The following is a 20,952-nucleotide window of genomic DNA, read 5'->3' as shown; positions in this document are numbered from 1 at the left end:
GGACCAGATAGTAATTAGGTGGGAATGCATAGTTACTAGGTAGAAATGGTTATTAGATGTAAGTATTTACTGGGTTGGGTGGGAATAGATGGCCATCAACTTAATACTTAGAAAGTGCATTCAGAGATACAGGGACCTGAATTTGAGCCCTAACTGGATGATTAGTGTGGATGACCCTCTTGAGAGAAGGTGCTTTCCTACCTGGGGAGGGATGCAGCACACAGTATTAGCTACATGAAAGTGCCAGGACAGAGAGCCTCATGGATTCAACAGCTCTTGAAAAGGTGGGTCCTGGTACTCTCACCAGATGGGCAGTTTAGACAGTGATTTGGTTCTTGGAGGGAAGAATGGATGCATCAGGTTCTCTGGGCGCTCCTTGCATCTCTGCTGTAGCTCTCCCTGTCTGCCTGTTTGTCTTCTTGACATACTGTATCCTCCAGCATCAGCCTGGAGCTTTACAGTGTGTGGTGATGTGTAGTTAGGTGCTTGTGTGATGACTGCATGTAGCAGGGGAGGTGTGGGAGACAGCACTTTGAAACAGTCCAAGCTTGGCTCCCTGACCCGTAGAGGGAGTGAAGGCATCTGAGGAGTAGATATTCGCTGTCGGTTGTCTTCCTTTGCCCCTCCCTGATAGGTCAGCAAACAATGAGAATGGAACCTTGCAGCTGGGGCTAACAGTCACTGTCCTGAGCGGGTTGGGGTGTGGCTAGGAAGAGGGAGATGCAGTAGGAAGGCCAGAAGAGCTAGCTTTCTGAAATGCCCTCAGGGCCACCCCAGGCAGAGCAGCACAAAGTGGTCTCAAAACTGACTCAGCAACCTACTTTCTGGGTCTGGGTATGACTTCAGGTACAACACAACCTTTGTAAGCTTCAGTTTCCTCCATTAGTAGTAGAGATTACTGTCTATCTCCAGGTATTTGGCAGGGGTGGGGGTGAGGGGTGGGACGTGGGACAGTCATCACAGAGCTTGACATGAAGGCTCTGGAGGAGGGCTGGATCCTGTTCTTGCTGTCACCTCTCCAACACTAGCTCCTGTGGCCATTGTTGGATCCTGGCCATCTCAGTGCTGTAGACTGTAAAGGATGAACCTATTGCTGTGACTAGGCTCTGAGCCTGGCTCTTCTCCTTGCCTTCTGGGGTTCTTGGGCAGGTGTGATGATGGCCATGTTCGTAAAGGGGAGATTGGTCAGGCTCTCCTCACATGGACAATGTAATATCTTATGAGGCATCATCAGCTCTGCCGTGGGGCTGCTGGAGATCCATCATGAAGGCTGTCATTCAGTTTCTCCATGTGCAGAGCTCTGTGCCCTAGCCTAGCAAGCCTCTGAATCCAAGCTTGAATGCTGTGGCATGAGGTGACACTGGACATGGCAGTAGGAAATCTGGTTCCAGGGCTGCATGGCCACTCAACTGTGGGATAGTTCTTAGTTTTCTGGGCCTCAAAGGTTTGGAACAGATGGTCTTTAGGGTCTCTTCCTGCTTCAAAATCTGTTACATCTGTGGGAGTTTAGTTGGTTCCTCTACCCTGCAATTTTCATCCATTCCTTTCCTCTTGTTAGGTTCTGTGCTGGTTAGCACTTTTGTCAATTTGGCACAATCTCAGGTCATGTGGGGAAAGGGAACCTCAATTAAGAAGATACTTCCATCAGATTGGCCTGTAGGCAAGTCTGTGAAACATTTTCCTGATTTATGATTAATGTAGGAGGGCACAGCTCACTGTGGGCAATGCACCCCTGAGGAGGTGGCCCCAGGTTGTATAAGAAAGCTGGCTGAGCAAGTAAACAGCACCCTCTGTGTTCTCTGCTTCAGTTCCTGGCTTGAGTTCCTGCCTTGACTTCCCCTCTTGATAGCTAAAAACTATAAACTGCAATATACTCTTTCCTCCCCAGGTTGTTTTTGGTCATAGAGTTTTATCATTGCAGTAGGAAGCTAATCAGAGGAGGCTCTTGGAAAGAAGCTAGAACTTAGTTGTGGGAACACAGATTGGGACTTTCTGTGAAGTCTCCCTTTCTTCCTTTCAGTGGTAGGTGTGGTGTGGTCACAGCAGAAGACTGTCACTTTTGTGTACTACTCACTGTGTCTGGCCCTGGTGTTTCCATGGTGAAAGTACATCGGAGTATGCTGTTACTAGTGAGTGGACCCTGGGTTGATGCGCTATAGCCCAAGACATCACTACTTGTGGGAAAGGACCAGTTAATTGAGCTTTGTACACTAAAGACAGGGCCTCTACCTCTGAACCCACAGTGCATATCCTGCTTGGCTTTGGACATCCCTAAGCCCTAGGGAGGTAGGACACTCCCAACTTTGCTTCCAAAAACTGAAAAGCAAAATCTGTAGATTTCTATGAAGTGCTGCTTTGTTTAAAACCCTATTCCAATGCTTTCTCTTACCATGTATGCATGGTCCATGGTGACAGTTGATGAGCCATGAACTGTCATGGAAATGGGGTCCTGCTGGGAATCCTTCCTAGGGGCAGACAGGGCTTTTTACCCCAAGCTCACACGAGGAAAATGAAATCAAATGTAATCTAAATAAACAAAAGCAGGGAAGAAGTATTTAGAAACCTGTGTTTACTCTGGCACGCGACTGGCCTCCACTGCTCTTGACATATTAGGAAAAAAATTTGGCGGGGGTCCACTAGAAGCACTTAAAAGGCATATGTTTCTCTTCAGAATACAAGGGGCCTGGAATGCATTGTTTAAACAGAATTCTTATGAATCTTTGATTCATTTAAAAAATATATGTATGTATAGATGTATGCTTGTTTCACTTGTTTTAACAGTGGCATGGATTTCCTTAACTCCTTTCTCAGACCATTTGAAATAATTATTTTACTGACTATTTTTGCCAATTGTGTGGCCTTAGCGATCTATATTCCCTTTCCAGAAGATGACTCCAACGCCACCAACTCCAACCTGGTAAGTCTGGCGATTCTGCGTTTTTTACTATTTGCGAAGCAACTGAGCTTAGACCACATGGGTTCTGAGTACAAGTGCAAGGTGGGAGAGAAATGAGATGTATGTTTGACAGGTGCCAGTATTTGACACAGTTCAGGTCTTTGGGCCATCTTCCTTCCTTCCTTCCTTCCTTCCTTCCTTCCTTCCTTCCTTCCTGCCTTCCTGCCTTCCTGCCTTCCTGCCTTCCTGCCTTCCTTCTTTCCTTTCTTCCTTCCTTCCTTCCTTCCTTTCTTTCTTTTCTTTTCTTTTCTTTTTTTTTTTTAGTCAGTACCTGCCTTAGCACAGTCTGTTCCCAGAAAGAATATTTCAGTCAGGCAATGGTGAGCTATGCGCATGTATGGGTGCCAGAGTAGTGGGTCTTGTGTGTGTTACAAATGTACTGCTTAATTCTTGAGTGCAGGTGTTGGAGCGAGCATTCTTAGATCATCAGTTGTATTTTGAGTGCCACTGTTCCATTGTCAGGCTTTGCTTGTGTGATCATATCATCCTGCATGATTGCATGATGAATAATTTCTAGGAAGATTTTAGCAGCGTTTTTTTTTGTGTGACCAAGAGATATCATTGAGTTAAAATGGATTTATTTTTTTGGGAAAGGCTGCTTTCCATTTGGATTGCATAGAGGCCAACACTGGCAATTTGGGGTTAGTATTTGTCCATGGAAAAAGTGGAGAGTATGTTTACTTTTGGCTGAGTGTGAAGTCATTGCAAATGCAAAGGCCTTGGCTGGTCTGGGCATGTGAGGCAAGCTCTGGAATGCACTTGGCAGAGCTGGGGCTGCCTGGAGAGCTCCAGCAAAAGCCTGCAGAGAAATCTCGACTTTCTCCTACCCATGCCAAGACATTGGTAGTCTTCATGTGATTTCCTAAAGCATGTTTGGTCACCAAACCCACCATCTTTCCTGTCGTTGGTGCCTTCTGGTTAGATGAAATTGGACTCTTGCATGAGGTTGGTGTAGAAGAGACAGGAATGTTATGGGATTCTCCTCCCTGTAGTGGTGGCTGCTGATGCTGTCAAGGGGGGTCCCTTTTCTCTCAGAACCTTTGACATCTCCAAAGAGATTAAATCTTTCAACTCGTGGGTCTCGACCCCTTTGAGGGTCATAACCATGCATATCAGATATTTATATTATGATTCATGACAGTAGCAAATTTATAATTATGAAATAGTTATGAATGATTTGTTTTTGTTGGGGCTCACCACAACATGAGGCACTGTAATAAAGGGTCACAGAATCATGAAGGTTGAGAATTACTGGCTTAGATGCACATTTTAGAGTTCTCTCCAATTTCATCAGTTTTTGCAATTAGCTATAGACCTGTACTGGGGAAAGTGTTCTGTCATGTGTGTATGGCTTGGGGTCATTCTGTGTCTCATGGCTAGTATGGGGCCATGTACTGAGGATAGCTTCCAAAGGTCCCAGAGATAGGCCCCAAGTATGGAGTGATGGCATGGCTAGAGTCAGTAGGCAGAATGTGTTTGCTATAGTTACTGCAGCCAGTGTAGGTATGACCTTGTTCTTAAAATAAAGAGGTTTTTCCCATGTCAAGATATTATGAGCTAAAGTGTCATCCCAAAGTAGGAGCTCCTTCCATTGATTCTAGCTCTTTGGATGTTTGCCTCTCTTCTCTGCTGCCCTTCGTTGGAGCTCTTGTCCTGTCATTTAACCCGAAGGAGCTTTAAAAGCAGTTCTGGTTAGAAACAGAATTCAGATCTGTTCTCAAGCCAATGCATGTTTGGTTGGCTAAAACCTTCAGCCTCTCTCTGAGATGGAGGCCTAGTAGGTGATAACACATAGTCTGTGTTTAACTTGCTTTTGGGGTGGCTAGACACAAGGAATGCTGTATGAGTGGCAGTTTGTTTCCAACCACAACAGAGTGATGGAATGCTCTAAAACTAGAACTTACCAAAACAAACAAACAAAAACAAACATACAAACAAAGACAAAAAAAGCAAGTCAGATACTTGACAGTGGGTAGGTTTTGTGGCAAGTAAATGATTCTTTGATATATCTAGGGCTCTCATCCTCATTCTCTTCCCTGGAGATGCAGGCATGTAACCAACTGGATGGTGGGGAAGGTGGTAATCAAGGATAGATGTGAGGACCTTACAGACCAAATAACCAAGCGCCTCCCGACTTCTGGGCAGAAGTTCTGTGCTGTGGAGATACCCTGCAGTGCCGGGGCCTGAACTCTGCTCTTCCTCCTTCAATAAGTCTTACCTTGATAGTCTTCACCCTTCTTTCCCCTCAGTGAGCTTTGTTTATTTTCCTCCATATACAGGAATGTTACCAGTGATTGATCCTGGGCCTCTCTTTTCCCTCCCCCCCTCTCTCTCCTTGATCTCATCTCTGTCCCCTAGCATATAGGAAGTGACTCCTAGGACTTGCTTCTCCAGCTGTAGACCCTTGTGCACCAGGGCAGTACTTCCTACAGTGGAGGCTCATGGGCCTTGCAGCTCCTCCTACGACTGCCTATCTGGAGATTTTAATTGTGCATAGACCATGTTACAGCCCTTCCCATTCAAGTCATTTTTAAAATTTTTCTGTGCCTTAGTTTCTTCACCTCTGAAGTGGGAACAATAGCCTCAATAGTGTCTATGTCATAGGCTTGGGGTGTTGACTGAGTGAAATTTTAGCAGTTCTTCCGAGAGCATTGTAGGAGTGGATGAAGATAGGGCATTCCCCGTCATGTCCATACTGTTGCTGTTGTTATCACTGTCCTCATCCTCCCCGGGTGAGCATGGCTTTTTTCCCTAGACTTTCATGGCCACTTTTCTCTGGCATCCTCTCTCCAGGCTCTTCTTCAGCGGTACATCGTGCGCTCAGGTAGTCATTTGGTAAACATTCACACCAGGAGTCACGTGCTGCATTTGGGATACCTTAAGAGACAGAACCCATGACTAATAGGGAAAGTGATGCATGGGCAGATGTCTGCACAGGGAAAGATCTTATGAGAGGTGATTTCAAGGTCAAAATAGGTAAAGCCCTGTGGTCATGCTTTTTATGGTGCAGCACTGGTTTTTAGTGAATGAGAGGAGCCAGGTGACAGGAGATTCAGCTTATGCCAACAGTTTGACTTAACTGTAGGCAATGAGGAGTCCCCGAGTCTTTGAAAATAGGAGACATCATTGCAGGATGAATGAGATGACTTAGATCATGCTTTAGTGTTTGTGAAGAGACAACAAGATGTTACAAGGTCCAGCTGACAATAACAGTAAGTCCACAGATGGGATGTAGAATCAGAAGACAAACTTTGATGACCACACGTATGCTGTGGTCTTGGGATATTGATGGTAATCCATGTGTTATAAGCTAAGAGGACTTCAGGAGGGTCACATGGAAGGTGCATGGGAGACTGGCCTAGTGAGGATCTGTGGGACATGTGAATGGAGATACTTGTGGGTGATGGGAAGGCTGGGAACAACAGGTTAGGGAGATGGGGGAGACAGGAGAAGAGGGAGAAAAAAGGGTCCACAGGACAGAGAGCACCAGGAGCAGAAGGCCCATGGTAGACTCTGTGAGCATCACAGTTTGCAGAATAGTGGAGGAAAAGGACTTGTGGAAAGTGAAGTCCCTCCATGGGGCCTTGCAGGCAAAAGAGACAAGAAGTCCCCACGAGGGACTGATTGATGGGCAGGCTTGTTATTACAGCTGTCAGAGTCTGATGACAAGAAGACTGTGCTAAGGTGCTGAGATGAACTTAGGCTACATTAGGCTGAATGTGTGCTTCTCATGCTTGACACAGTGGATGTATCACAACTGCTCACTGAGGCTCTCTGGCCAAAACAGTTCCCTGGCGAAGTCTTTTATTGCCCCTGGAAAGAAGCTGGAGAATTCCCCCAGCAGGTTAATAGCTTGTTTGTTTGTCTTGATAGAGACTTGCCATTTCAGAGACCTGACTTGAGCCACAGCACAGGAGAGTCAGAAATGTGTCTGAAACTGTGGTTCTCTAACTCTCTGGCTTGAGAATTGTACGACCGCTGGAGACATTAATATTCTCAGACCTGCCCTGGTTCTGAGTCTGGAGTGGGGTCCGTGTAGTCTGTTTTTAGCAGTTCCCCCCATTGCTTCAGAAACAAGGAGGCATGCACTGCTCTTTGTGAAAAGTGATCCAGAATATTCTCTATTGTGAGCGACTCCACCTTCAGCTCCCTACACAGTTGGTTTCTGTCTACCCACAGCTCTCTCTAGGATCCAAACAGAAAGATGACACATGTCAACTGCTGAGAGGGTTCCCACTCTTCTGGGTGCAAGAGCAATTTATTTAGCAAGGCATGCTCGTCCCCAGTACAGAACTTGTAAACTCACATGTGTGCCTGCTCCTATTCTCGGTTTCTCTTAGAGCTCTACCAACTCCACCCATCTCCGTTTCTAACACTTCGCTTACTTTTGCTAGCAGATGAAGAACAATCCAGAGTAGAGCTGTATTTTTATTTTTAAGTAGTTCCTTTGCTTAAATAAGTTTATGCAGCATATGCTATATCTAGCATACATTTTTGCACTCACATCATCTTGGTTACCTTTTCATACTAGTGAAGTACAGTGAAGCTGAACTGGGCAGTGACATGACATTTCCTTCTTTACGAATCAGTGTCCTGGTGTTGACCATGTCAGCCACTGTAAGCCCCACCTGCTGACAACTGTTACTCTGCAGGTAAATTCTGTGGTGCCTGGTGAATAGCCTCTCCCAACCTATTGTGTGTGCAGAATGCCCGGCTCTTTGTAAACCCTCAAGTTCATAAAGACTTGGCTTGAGTTGAATGTTAAGAGGGTGTGATGGCATTTGATGTTTTGTGGAGAACATGTACCATGTGCTTTCTAAGCAAAAGCCAGGCTCCAAGTGTCATTAGAGAGAAAGGCAGAGCAAGAAGGAGAATTTTATGAGCCTGGCCCTTTTCTCTTCAGAGTTTGGACTGACAAGCTTGGAACATTGCAGTACTGTTCACTGTTGTAAAATCGGGGCAATTAAATTGCACCCTAACCTGTTGTGAAGATTAAATGAGGTGGTGAGATGCATGGAGCCCTGGGCCAGCAAACACTCCTATCCTTTAGAAGTAAAGACCTTCACCTAAATGTCTGGGAGTGTGCTAGGATCTACAATGATTCAGGATGGCTTCTGCTTCAGAAGGGTACAGAGGAGACCAGGCCACTCTAATGCAGCTGGATGGCTGTGTGGCTGGGGCTCTAATCTGAGTATGCTGATGCATTGGGGGGGGGGGGACTGGGAGGGAGAAACCTGTGGAATTCAACCCTCTTCCCCCTGCCACTAACTAGTCAGTGAGCTCAATGACTCAGTGTCTCCATTCTTGGATAGCACTAGGTTGAAGATTGGCTTGCATTTAGACTGCTCTGAGTTCTGAGGTGAGTGTGAGTCTTCTGGCCAGGTCTGAGGAATGAATGACCAGCAATGCCTGTGTGTGTTTCTCCACACACTTCTCAGTGATCGGCATAACCAGTTTTGCCTGGGAGTGAGCTGTCTCTCTCTGGGTTTGTGCAGCTACAACAATGGCCTGACAAGAGAGTTTTCATGATGCCATCTGTGTGTCACCCTAATTCAGCAGACATACTTTATAAGTGTACAAGGGCTGCCATGCACATACTGCACAACTACAGTCACGAGCTGTGCCACCCCTGCTTGCTTCTGTACACCTCTTCCTCGCCAGAGAGAGGCGACACAAGGCTCCAGAAGGCAACCTGCTTTTATGTGAGAGAAAGCCTAGGCCAGTACACGCAAAAGGACTTTTACAGAGCAAGGCCTCCTTAACAAAAATAGAACCAGAAGGGGGCTGTCCTAAGAGCTGTGCTGTCAGGGGTCAGGGCTTACAGGCACTTCCCTGGGAGAGACTGGCACTGTGGCCTGAGGTCAGTCACTTAACTTTGGTTGTATCTTTTTAGAAGAGAGAACATAGCATCTTTCTTTTGACTCCTCCAGCTGCTGGAGATTTGCATATACTATTTAGAGTCCCCCAGTGACCCATGACCATTTTTATTTACTTGTCTCCTCAAAATGGGGATTCAGTTCTTCCTGCTCAAGACTAGATCTCCAGTGACTGGCCCCTGCCTGGTTATTAATAAATGATCTTCGAGTCAATGGTTAGACAACTGACTGAATACTGGCAGATTTTGTTCATGCTGATGAGGGAATGAAGGTGTGTAGAAGTAGAGAGACTTGGTGAACAAGAGACAGAGAGAATTGAAGCAAAATCATGGGCCCTTCACTCTGTTTTTTTGTGGAGACGTTCCAAAGATGAAACTGTGACAGCATTAGCAGATATTTTGAAAAAGCCAACCAAACCAAATCGAGATCAAACTTGTTCCTGTTCAAGAGCAAGCTGTGTACATTTGAAGTTGAATGAAGTTAAACAGATTGTTCTAAGACTTCTCTGGGCCTATCTAAACACTTTCTTAGGGGGTTGGGTGTTTGTGATGCTGGGAATGGAACCCAGGGTCTTTTGCCTGTTAGCACATGCTGTCTACCTGAGCCACAGTCCCGACCCCAGTTTCCTGGCTTTAATATAACAGCAACAAACACGGCTGGCGAATCTGTGTTAACAGGGATTTTGTGGTGCTCTCTCTGTGTGTGCTACACGCTACTGGGGACGTTGGAGATCCCCTCTGAGGGTTTTCAGTCTCCTCAGTTAGAGAACTTGAGAACGACTCAGAAGGAAGATTGAAGACAATTTTATTAGTGTTTAAAAGGAAGCCACAGGCCAGGGAAGCTGTAAATGTTGGCAGCTGTCCAGGGGAGGAGGAGCAAAAGCCATGAAGTTCTGAGTTCATGTGGAGGTTCAGCAAGCAGCCACATGACAGAGGGGGCGGAGTTAGCTTTAGAGCAAGAGTGAAGAAGCCCCGAGTGTAGAGAAAGTGTATTTAGACTCTAGACAGCACTAAAAGGAAAGACAGAGCAGGGCAAAAAGGAAAAAGCTTTCGTGTAAACTCAGAGAGGAGGCAGACCTAAGAGCTCAGGGCAGCATCAGAGTGACTATGCAGAGAGCAAGAATTCTGGGAAGGGAAAGCATGTTATCTCATCAAGATAACAATTATCCCTACACCTCTTTAGATGAATCCACTTTCCCAGGGGATGGGGTCTGGTATTTCTTAGCCAGGTCATTGACAGTCACACTGGAAAGTTGGGTTTCCATTCGGACCACAGGCAGATTCTGTTCTCGTGCCTAGGAAGAAACACCTTTCCCTCAACAGGCCTCCAGTGCGCCTGTGACATTTATTTGTGCAGTTGCTGTCCTACGTGCTTTGGACACAAGTGTATTAAGACGCCATAGTGATGATGTGGGCTGGATATGACTATTATTCTGTTTTATTGATGTGGCCACCATAGTTTAGAGACTGTAAACTATTTGCCCATGGAAGGGTAGTGAGATATGTAGATGCTGTGTCTGCTGGTTTGTTCTTATCCACTGGGTCACAGGTATCTGACTCCCCCCATCCCCATCTTCTGGTGCCCCCATTTCTGGACCAGGAAGAGGAGGTGTGAGCTCCTGCTGTTACCACAGCTTGAGGAGGGGTAGATTCCTCAGAAAACTTCCTGGTAATGTTTTCCTGTTGAAGCATAGAGGCCTACCCCATAGCTTCAGGGGCTTACCAAAGGAAGGATGGAGCTGGGTTCTGGCTAGGACTTGGTAAGGCAAGCTTGGGAGAGAAGCTGCTTGAGAGCACAACAGTTCAAGTGGAATGGCGAGGTCCTTGGTGGATGCTTGGTTAATCAACCTTCAGGGTGCCTAGGTTATTGTTTGACTCGGTGTTTCCACACTAAATATTTCAGAGGGAGCAGACAGTGTCTGCTTTGTATTTGCCCTTGGAGCACAGGAGACGATACTTTGAAGTCTAAATATCATGACCCCTTGTGCTCTGTTTTCACCGAGCCTTATTTATTCTAGGGGAAATATTGCATCAAGTTGTTGACTCCTTGTGTAGTGAAACCTTTCCCCCGGTACCTTGGCACTTACATAAATTTGAAGAAAGCCTTCTAGAATATAAAATAAAGATCCCTTAAAAGAAGAGTAGTGACCATATTTCACTCTCTTAGGCCTGCAGTAATACTGCGATGCCATCGGGCTGAGCAACTTGTAGTGTGCCTGTGAAGAGTGTCATGGTAGAAAAGGTCCCCGCCATCTTCCCTTCCTGCTCCTATCCTGTGGACTTGGAAAGTTCTTTCCTGGTCCTTCTAGCTATGTGCAAAGTAAAGGAAGGCAGATTCCCATGGCCGGCTCACACATGAATGAGATGCATTAGCTCTAGAGCTCCAGCAGCACTGATTTTGGCTTCTCAGTGCCTTTCCCCCGTTACCCCGTCTCTTCTCACTAGTCCCCGTGTGATGGAGGCACTTGGATCTGTGCCTCCTGACAACTTTAATGTCAGCTGGCACTGTTTTAAGTACGCGACATGTGTTAACTCATTTAGTCTTTTCAACAACTCCATCAGACTTCTGTTATAATTACAACCATCCCTTTACTTATTTATTTATATTTTTACTGACATAACAGTAACTGTACATATTTAGCATCACCATCCTCTTTTAAAGATGAGTGTGTGAGGTCACAGGCTGAGGTCCCATCTGTGCAGGTGCCCCCCCCACCCGTCTGTATCCATCACTGCTGTGTGACATGACCTCCTTGAGGTGTGGGCAGGGGTGGGTCTCCTTAGAAAGTAGTGCTTTATTTGAGCCCATGACTAGTGTGTGTACCGTGCACATGGCTGTCTTTCACCAGGGGTGCCTAAACAGAAGCTGTAGCCCATATCAGGAGTGGAACTCTTCAGGATGTGCTGTGTCTGAGTGTCCTAGTGTCCACTTGTCTACTGGGGTGGTGGTGGTGGTGGTACGGATCATCCATTGGCTCCTGACAAGTGGACTTGGCTTTGACACCTGGCTTTCCTATGGACCAGTGACTCACGTTAGCCAAGATCTTCAATCACACAGGACTCTAGACCTTTTCCTAAGTAGAGGAAAACATTATGAATTGGAGTGAGGGGCACACTTCCTGAGCTAGAAAGAGCCAGAAAGAGAGAGCTGTGAAAACTGCATTGAGCTCCAGGCCTCCTTGGGACCTGTCAGTAGTGTATGGTGGTAGGGCTGGGAGCATCACATTGGGGACTACAAAGGCATCCAGCTGTGGGCAGCCAGCCTGAAGGTATCCTTCCTCTACCTGTCCAGCTGTAAGAGGGCTCCTCTGCGGCTCTCATGTGCAGGGAGGCTTCGCTGGAGCGGTCTGAGCAGCCCCAGTTTTGTGCAAATAGCACAGAACTGTATCTAACAAGCTGTATACTGCACAAAGAGGAAGTTGAGCTGGCTGTTGTGGTCCCAGGGTCTGTTCCACCTCTGCCGCTGACTACCAGGTAGGCCTTGCCACTGCACTGCCTTGGACTTGAGACTTCTCTTCTTAGTTGTGAACTACAGACAACAGCGCGGTGAGCTGTGAGAAGATGCGCAAGAATGGTGGGAAAGACAAAATGGCCCACAACCATGCTTACTGCTGCTGCTAGAGCTACATGGGTACTCCGTCTCTGGAGTGTTTATTCTGTGTTTCTGGCACATTCCTCTGTGAGCCTTTTCCCTTTGCCTCAAGATAACGTAGAGATGTAAAAGAAGTAAAAGCCAAGTTCCAAATTTAGTTTCTGACCTTTCTAAGATGGATGGAGAGCGGTGTGGCTGTCACCTGCTTGCTGGAGAGCTGGCTAGACCGCTGTAGTTGGGAAAGTACTTCTGTATGTGCTCAGGCTGGAGAGACTACCCCTCACTTTGTGACTGGAGGGCTCATTCAATAAATTTCTTATTTCTTCTGGGTCCCTTACCTTTCTTTCACCCGTTGGCTCTGGATGGGCCCACTACACTGTGACAACTTGGTTTTAATCCTGACCATCTGCAAGGACTATTTTCTAATAAAGTCATGCTCCCAGGCTTGACAATGAGACCATAAATAGACCTTTCTGAAGGACACAGATTAGCATCCGTTCACAGAAAGTGGGAGTAGGGATCACATGTGAACAGCACCTGGTGCGGTGCCTGGCGGCTGGTGAGAACCTCAGGAGTGACTGCCCAGCCTTGGCTGTGCTGGGACAGTGAGGGCCGTGAGTGCATCTCTCCTAGGAGCTTAGGTCTGATGGGCCTCACTCATTTAGCATTAGTATCACTTATCTCTGGACTCCTTCCTTGTTCCTCAACCTTCTGAGTGACCTCGGGCTAGCATTTGCCTTCTGTTTGTCCAGAAGAGAGTATGGTAAGGTGCTTCTTAGACATCTGTGCTTCCTTTCCTGATGAGTAATCCTGCTGACTCGCATGTCTAGTTCAGAGACACACTGGATGGCAGGTGTGTCCTAGGAGTGTGTTGGAAATACAAAGCCGCACAAAGCTTCACGGGGAGGTCTCTCATTTCCTCTGCTCTCTACCTCAGTGGCAGTCTTGGTTCCCATGCTCCTGACAGATGAGACTTCAGAAGAGACACGGTAGCGGAGTAAGCAGCCAAGAGCAATTAGAACAAGCATCGATGTGTTCTTTAGGCAGAGTGGGCTGAATTGAGCAGCTTCAGCCCTATCATAGCATGGTGCTTTTCTCTCTTCCTGTTAACCTGTTCCTTGTGCCTCCTTCAGCGTAGGCACTTCTGGGAAAAGGGCTGTTTTTTTGTTTTTTCTTAGAAACCTATTTACATAGAATTCTGTATGTAAATATATAAAGATGCAAGAATGTGCCTAGGGGCTTAAGCACTCCTAAAGTTGGAATGCTCACTTGGGGAAAGAGCAGCAGCTCTCTGTGTTCCCTGGCTAGAAAGCCTTGATGTTGGTTTGATCTGATCTAGCTACTATGGACCGCTGTCACTCATTGTCTCTCACATCCAGGCTTTGAGGCCCTGCTCTTGCCCATCTGGAGCTGACCACTGCCACTGTCTTTATACCTTGACCACCATTATGTCTATATCCTGTTTTAGGATCTTGAGCAAGTCCTTTTTTGGGAGGCCTATTGGATAGTCCTTCCAGGAGCTAACCTCCTGCCTAACACAAGGTTCTGTCCTTAGGAAGTCTGTGTTCAGGATCCTTAAGGCAGAGCCAGTGATATTGCCAGAAACCCACTAGGCAGAGTAGAAAACAAGGTAAGGTCAGGCGGGCATCATAAATGCCACAGAGAAAGTAAAGGGGAGAGAGCGTCATTGACAGTGGGTAGGTAAGCATGGACGGACTCTTTGAGGATGTGGTACCCATACAGCAATAGAGACACGGGTTGAGAAGGAGCCAAACGGGCAGCAACCTGTGGAGAATCCTGCATGCAGAGCAGGGCAGGGCAGGGCAGGGGCTTGATGGTGGGAGACACTCAGGGTGTTTGTTTCACCTAGAGTCGGGTGAAGGAGGGTGTGAGCTTGGGCAGGGGTACTGTGGACCCTATGAGGAGTCTGGGGGTTTATCCCAAGGATGGGGATGGTGGTTATTTAGCTGTTGCCAGCCTCCCAAAGAGCAGGTATTTTGACTGCATTAGAAGGAGGAGCTTTGAAAACTGAATGACTGCAGGACCTTTAGCTTTCCAAGAGAGCACACTGCGCTGCCAGTGGGCCAGAGCTGATGTCACTGAGAGAGTGCCCTGGAAGGTGCAAGCTGCCCTTTCTAGAAGGGAAGATAGTCTTAGAAAATGTGCCCAATGGAGAGGCACACGGAGGTGAGCTCTTGGGAAGAGATTTCCCACCCTCTGGGTGGGAACACTGGGTTTTGGTGACTTAGACCTCATTTGCCTGATTAGCAAACCCTTCAGGTTTCTGTGTGTCTGGAAGCACTTTGTCACCATCTACCAGGCTGGGGAGTGAGGGTCTTATTACCTTCACTAGGTGTTTAAACTTGTGGATTGCTTTAGATTTGAAATCTCCTCTGTGCTATATCTGTGGCTACAGCATACCTTTTACTTCAGGTCTATTTGTTGTATCTTACTTGCTTTTCAGCATTATCTGGCCAACTCACTGGGTATCTGTTATGTTCTATTTCCTGGGCAAGGGACATCCAGTTATAAAAGATATAGTATCTGCTGGCCTGTGTGGTTCCCAGAGTTCTGAGGACAGTTGGAGATTCACCCCCAATCATTGTAGAGGTCGGGTATCGCCAAGCTTGTGGTTTGGTGGAAAGTGTGCATTTTCCTGGCATTTCTCTTTCTTCTCTCAATTTGCTTAATGATCATTTCTTGCTAATGGTGCTTTGAGGAGTCTGGAGAGGCCCCAAATTGCAGGGGAAAGTGCTAACAGGAACAGAAGTGCTGACCTGGCTGTGTGCCCCGGGGCAGGGCTCTTACCCTTCTGAGCCTCAGTTTCCATCTGTTACTTAGGGCTAATTACACCTACTTAACTACCGACTTTTGCGAGAAGCATTATCTCATTAGAGATAATGTTCTTAAAAGTGCTTTGAAATTTTGTGTAGCTTTTTCAAATGGTAAGCATTGTTATTTTTATTATTGAGTGCTACTAATTCAGCACCAAAGGTGGTGAAGAAAGAAAAGGCCATTGTTATCACCAATGCTCTGTCACAGATGGGTACTAGGGTGTGTTTGGATGGAAGGGCCATGCAGAGAAAGGCCATGAATAAGCCATGGAAGAATTTGTGGTCGGACAGGGAGCCAGGAGGTACAAAGGAGCCTTGAATAGGACACTGAGAGGTTGTGGATCTTTCATGCTCCTACAATCAGGAAAGGGTTCCCTGGGAAAGAGACATATGAATTTAGCTGTCACTATCAGGAGTCTAAGAATCACCTTGAGACTATCATGAATCAAATGAATAATTATTGGGTAGCAAACAGTGTGCATTGGGAGACATGTAAATACATTTTGGTTGGGGAATCAAGTGCTTCCTAAGAGAAGATAAGTATGGGTTCACTATTTCTTCTTGGTGGCAGAGTGTGGAAATGCTAGTTAATATGAGAGCCCGAAGAGGTAGCTGAGATTCCATGGGAAAGTTCAGAAAGCAGGATGTCCCACCAGAAACACCCTCTAGGCTTTTGCTGGTAGTTATCCTTTATTCACAGCCTAGTCTAGTAGGGTTGAAATATTTGCTTTCCATCTTCAGTCTTGCCTGTCTACCTGCTCAGTGGAAGGATCACCAAGAACTTTGCAGCCTCCCCAGTATTCCCTTGTTTTGGGTGAAAGGCTTTGCAGGGAACCTGTGAATTTTAGAGGTCCTGACTCATTCAGGGTACATGTCTCAGAGTTTGTGACCCAAGCCAAGACCAAATGTGGAGGAAGAGGAGTAAGGATGAAGACTGGAAAGTGGGAATGTGGAGAACCTGTATATATCCAAAGATGGTTTGGAAAAGAGGCACCGCGTTCCCTGGGATCTCTGGGGCCTTCCTGTTATTACAGTTCTGTCCCAGGTGTCTCCCTGTTCTTCACCCTAGATCTGTAAAGCACAAAGCTTTAGGCTGAGGACAGCAGTGGGAAATGATAACATATAACACAGCTTCGTGACAATCCCTGGAGTGTTATGGCCTGCTTGTTTAATGTTTTAGAGCCTTCAGAAGGATCCAGCTAACTTTTAGGAAGCCAGGCTGACTAGAGAGACAGAGTACTGTGGAGGAGAGAAAAGTGAATGTAAATCCTTCCCCTGAGCCAGCCAGGGTGCCCTCTAGCCAGCCTGCTTTTATGTGACCTTAGTACAATGGAAGGATTATTGACAGTGGGTTTAGGTAACAAAATGCTAATTCCAGCAAAGCACACTCCTGGCTTTATTGCTATGAGGTATCACCAAAATGCTCTTCTAGTAAATACTTCCCAAAGGCTCGTCATACCATCTTATGGTGTGAAACCTGTTATTTCTGTGTACTTAGATAGGCTGGTGATTGGTAGAGATAACCCCACACTTCACTGGAGAAATGGGAATGAGAAGGAAAAGAAGAAACATGCTTTTTTTTTTCTTCCATGTTCTTTATTCCTAATCTTGGAATTAGCACTGCCAGTGTGCAAAGTCACACTGGGGAACAGTATACCTGTCAAGAATTAGGATAATGCCAAGAATGGGGAATCCATGTGACTTCTGGGACCATAGTGTTTGTGTGCTTATATTCGTATACAGACACAGTTATGCTCAGACAGGCAGGCAGGCACACCTGCACACACACACATTTTTGTGACACCCATGGAGTCCTGTAAATAAGAAGGGCCTTGAAACGACACGTATGAAGGTGGGGAAAGGCCCAAGTTCATCAGTCTGCTGTAATCAGTCACCTGCTTGACTGCAGAAATCTGGTGGGTCTTTGGCCACCCGAGTCTGACAGATGGTCACGGAAGTGTTGCCAGTGTGTTTCTTGTTAAAATACGGCATTGGAAAGACCTGGCATAAAGATACACCTTTTGATTTTAAAACTCACAGCATGCACTGACAAAGTAGCATTTGAACTTGTCTTCCAGACACCGCCCAGCCACTGCACGTTATCATTTTGTGTATTGCACTAAATGCCCTCCACAGCCAGCCCAAGCTCCTGATTTTGAGGGGCACATTACAGTCTTGGGTTCCATGTCACAACTTCCCTTTAGCTCCCGATTATCTCTGGTTACACAAACATCACCTTCTAGCAGTCTTCTAGAGCAGATAGCCTTTGCCAGGAACTCTTCAATTTGTAAATTTTGTAACCTTTAATCCCAGTAACAATTTTGCAAGCCAGATGTTTTCAGCTCTCATTCAGCAAAGAAGCAATTCAGAGGCAAAGTGACCCAGCCAGGATTAGACAGCTAGAAGTTGGAGGAGTCAAGAATTGAACCAAATTCTGTGTTATTCAAAACACACAGGGATTATTCTCTCTAATGTATGGAACCTTTGCTTCTATGGCTACTGCAGATAATGGAGTAAGAAGGGTTTGAAGAAGGTGGGCGGGTATTTTGGTGTCTGGCATTGCAAGAGTGAGTAGGAACAGGATGTGCTGTAGTATAGCAACTGTGCCTTCTGGTCCCAGGCACCAGTCAAGGTGGGTTGCTGGGTATCCCTAGGACCCGTGCTTTGCATCAGGTCTAGATCAGCCACAATGGTTTCTTTCTTCCTTCCTCCCTTCTTCCCTCCCCTTCTTTTTCCTTCTGGTAATATTTTCTATAGAATTCAGTTTTTCCTGCGATTATCTGTATTTGGGAAGATGTGATCTTTTGGGGTTGGGGGTCACCTGAGCAGCAGCAGAAGACTTACAAGATAACATTTAGGGTAGTGTTGGATTCCTTAGAAACCTGCTGAGCTTGCTTCATTTTAGGACTCACGAAAGGTGCTTGGATGTCTGGGATTGAGGGAGAAAGGATAGCTTAAACTGCCTTGAGATTTTGCTCTTCATTCTCTTGACCCTGTAGAAATACAGATTGATGCTCATGTTCAGACCAGTGAGGACTCAGGCTGAACATTCATCCATCCCAGGCTCAAAGCCAATGGAATGAGAAAGACTTGGCAAAATATCATGGGAAATGTCATGGTCCCTTCTGGATTCACTTAAAAAGCCCAAGACCCATTTACTTTTGATTTCAAGACATTTCTATTAATAGTATTTTGGGAAGCTGGGATCTAGGAAGATCCTGGCTGTAGGAATTGCCAGTTGCATGCAGCAGGCTTCTGCCTTCCAGGTTTTCACAGTGCTATAGCCTCGACCTTAAATGCTCCCAAATGTCCAAGTGTTAAAGGATTGGTCCCAGGGTGGCTCTTCTGGAAAGTATTGGGACCTTTAAGGAGTAAGGCTTAGTGAGAGATCTTGAAGTCTTGGTGAATGTGCCCTTGATGCTGCCCCCCCCCCCCAGTGTGTTTTTGTTCTTCTTCATATATAACATTACTACATGTTGCTGACCACATCCCGAAGTGATGGGGCTAACCCATTATGGTTAGCGAACCTGCTGTCTCTTGTGTGTCAGTCACCGTCTTTCTTTGTTACAGTGACAGAAACAGCACAAAGAAAATGTTAGTTTTTCCAACTGCTTATCAACTACTTCGTCAGAATATTTTAGAGCAGGATTACCTTTGAGAAGAGATGGCACCTGGAACATATGGAAGGACATTGTCCTTCAGCTCAGAGCAGCAGATGTCTTGATTAGAGGGGGAACCTCTTCTTAGGCGTGTGCTCAGGCTGGTAAAATCACCAAAGTAGCTGCCAAGGAGTCAGAGGCTGCTGAGTGGGATGGCGGCAAGCCAGAGGCTCAGGAGTGTGGACAGCAGGCGGGGCTTAAAGGTAAGCTGGCTTTATGAGTGAGGACAAGCGGGAAGCAAGGTAAAGACCCAAAAGTGACCCAGTGACATAACCAGGAACAGAGACTACATGAGAAGGAGTGAGAGGTCCAGCAAGAAGCCCAGGCCACAGAGCACTCATATTTCACAAGGAATTTGTGAGGGTCACAGCCCGCAGAAAGGGGCTGGTAGACTTGTTTATTGGCCCAGGATCTTCCCGTATTTGTAAGGTTGGGGCTCAGTCTTGGTTCGGGTCAAATGGAGGCTTTTAGGTTAAGGTAGGGCAGGGAGGGCTGGGGTATTAAAGAGAAGCAGTTATTCATTTCTCTCCTTAGGAGACTTAGACAATGCCAATTTCATTTGCTCCAAATCTTGATTGAAAGAGGTTTAGGGAAAACCCAGGGGAGCTGACCTGGAGTAGATACTTATTTAAATGAATAATTTTAAAGTGATACAGTTGTGCTCACCTTTAATCCCAGCACTTGTGAGGTGGAGACAGACAGATCTCTGTGAGTTTGAGTCTAGCCTGCTTCATATAGTGAGTTCCAGGCTAGCCAGGGCTCTGTATTCTCTCTTTTTGTCTCTGTTTCTGTCTCTGACACACACACACACACACACACACACACACACACACACACACAGAGAGAGAGAGAGAGAGAGAGAGAGAGAGAGAGAGAGAGAGAGAGAGAGAGAGAGAGCACAAATCAAACAAAACCCCATAGGAAACAGTGATCTCACCAACTTAAGCTTTCAGTTTCTTTGAGGAGTGGAGGTGACAACTCTTTCCCTCTTGTTTCCTGTTCGGTCACTCTCCTAAGACAGAGACAGTAATTGCACAGTGTGGCTTGAAGTACAGAGCACTTAGGTAAACATCTTGGTAGGATGATGTATAAAACTCAGTGGCAAATGTTACCTCTGGACAGGTGCCAAGGGCCCGAGGGCAGCTTGCTTTCTTGGATCCTGTATGCTTTCTTTGTGTTGACTGGTTCTTCTGGCTGCCTTCACTTGACTGGTTCTTCTGGCTGCCTTCACTGTGCCAGTTTTTGACAATTATGGAGAAGGATGAGAAAACTCAAAGATTTTGTGAGAAAATTCTTGTGCTGCATTCACAACAAACTACCAGTGGTGTGGGCTCCTTTGATCACAGCCAATCTCAACTGTGGCAGATTGAAGTTCATGATAGTTCAAGCTAAGAAAAAAACTCAATAATGGTCTAGTTTATTTTCTTGACTGTACAGAATGAGAAAACTGAGGCTAAGTTAAATTTTGTTCAAGTCCAACCAAAGCTGAAGCCACATTTACTGTGACTGGTGTACTGTGTATGTCCTGCTAGCTAACTGGTGGGAGCCAGAAAGTAGAGTTTGGGATTTCTCATTATCTTTTTTTTTTTTTTTTTTTTTTTTTTTTTTTGTAGTTGAAAGCTACATTCATCACTCTTGGGACATTTGCATAGGCATAGAGTAGCAGAACCGAAAATAGACTTTCTTCTTTCCTCTGCATAAAAGCCTCACTGGCTTTGGACTAGGTCCCTGTCATATCCGTTGCAGTAGCCAGACCAAGGGATCTGTCCCTGAAGCTGGACATGTCCCAGGCAGAGAACAAACACTTGTCATAGAATGAGTCGTGTAGTTGGGCGAAGAGCCAGGTTTGCATAAGTGGTTTTGTATTGATGAAGAAGGGAGATTTGTGCTTTGTCTTGACCTCCATCGTGAGACTGCTAGCTACAGCAAAGTAGAGATGACACAAGGCCACTCTGGGAGAGCCATTAAGCTTATTTCCTTCTACCCTAAATACATGGAGAGTGAACTCTCTGACAATAAGAGCAGGTGTTACCCAC

General features: G+C 46.1%; 1 protein-coding gene across 15 annotated transcripts in view; it reads left to right on the top strand.

Annotated features, from left to right (window-relative positions):
- Positions 1-20,952, top strand: part of Cacna1c (calcium voltage-gated channel subunit alpha1 C) — a 614,413-nt gene that overhangs the window by 140,709 nt on the left and 452,752 nt on the right. For all 15 annotated transcript variants that reach the window (XM_051203679.1, XM_051203665.1, XM_051203667.1 and 12 more), the window contains exon 3: positions 2,813-2,917. In XM_051203679.1, the coding sequence (XP_051059636.1) occupies positions 2,813-2,917 (105 nt within the window). The remainder of the gene's footprint in view (positions 1-2,812; positions 2,918-20,952) is intronic.

Source organism: Phodopus roborovskii, unplaced genomic scaffold (genome assembly GCF_943737965.1).
Source record: "Phodopus roborovskii unplaced genomic scaffold, PHOROB, whole genome shotgun sequence".
Lineage (NCBI taxonomy): Eukaryota > Metazoa > Chordata > Mammalia > Rodentia > Cricetidae > Phodopus > Phodopus roborovskii.
Note: the sequence above shows the minus strand (reverse complement) of the source record. Positions and strands in the feature narration are given on the sequence as shown.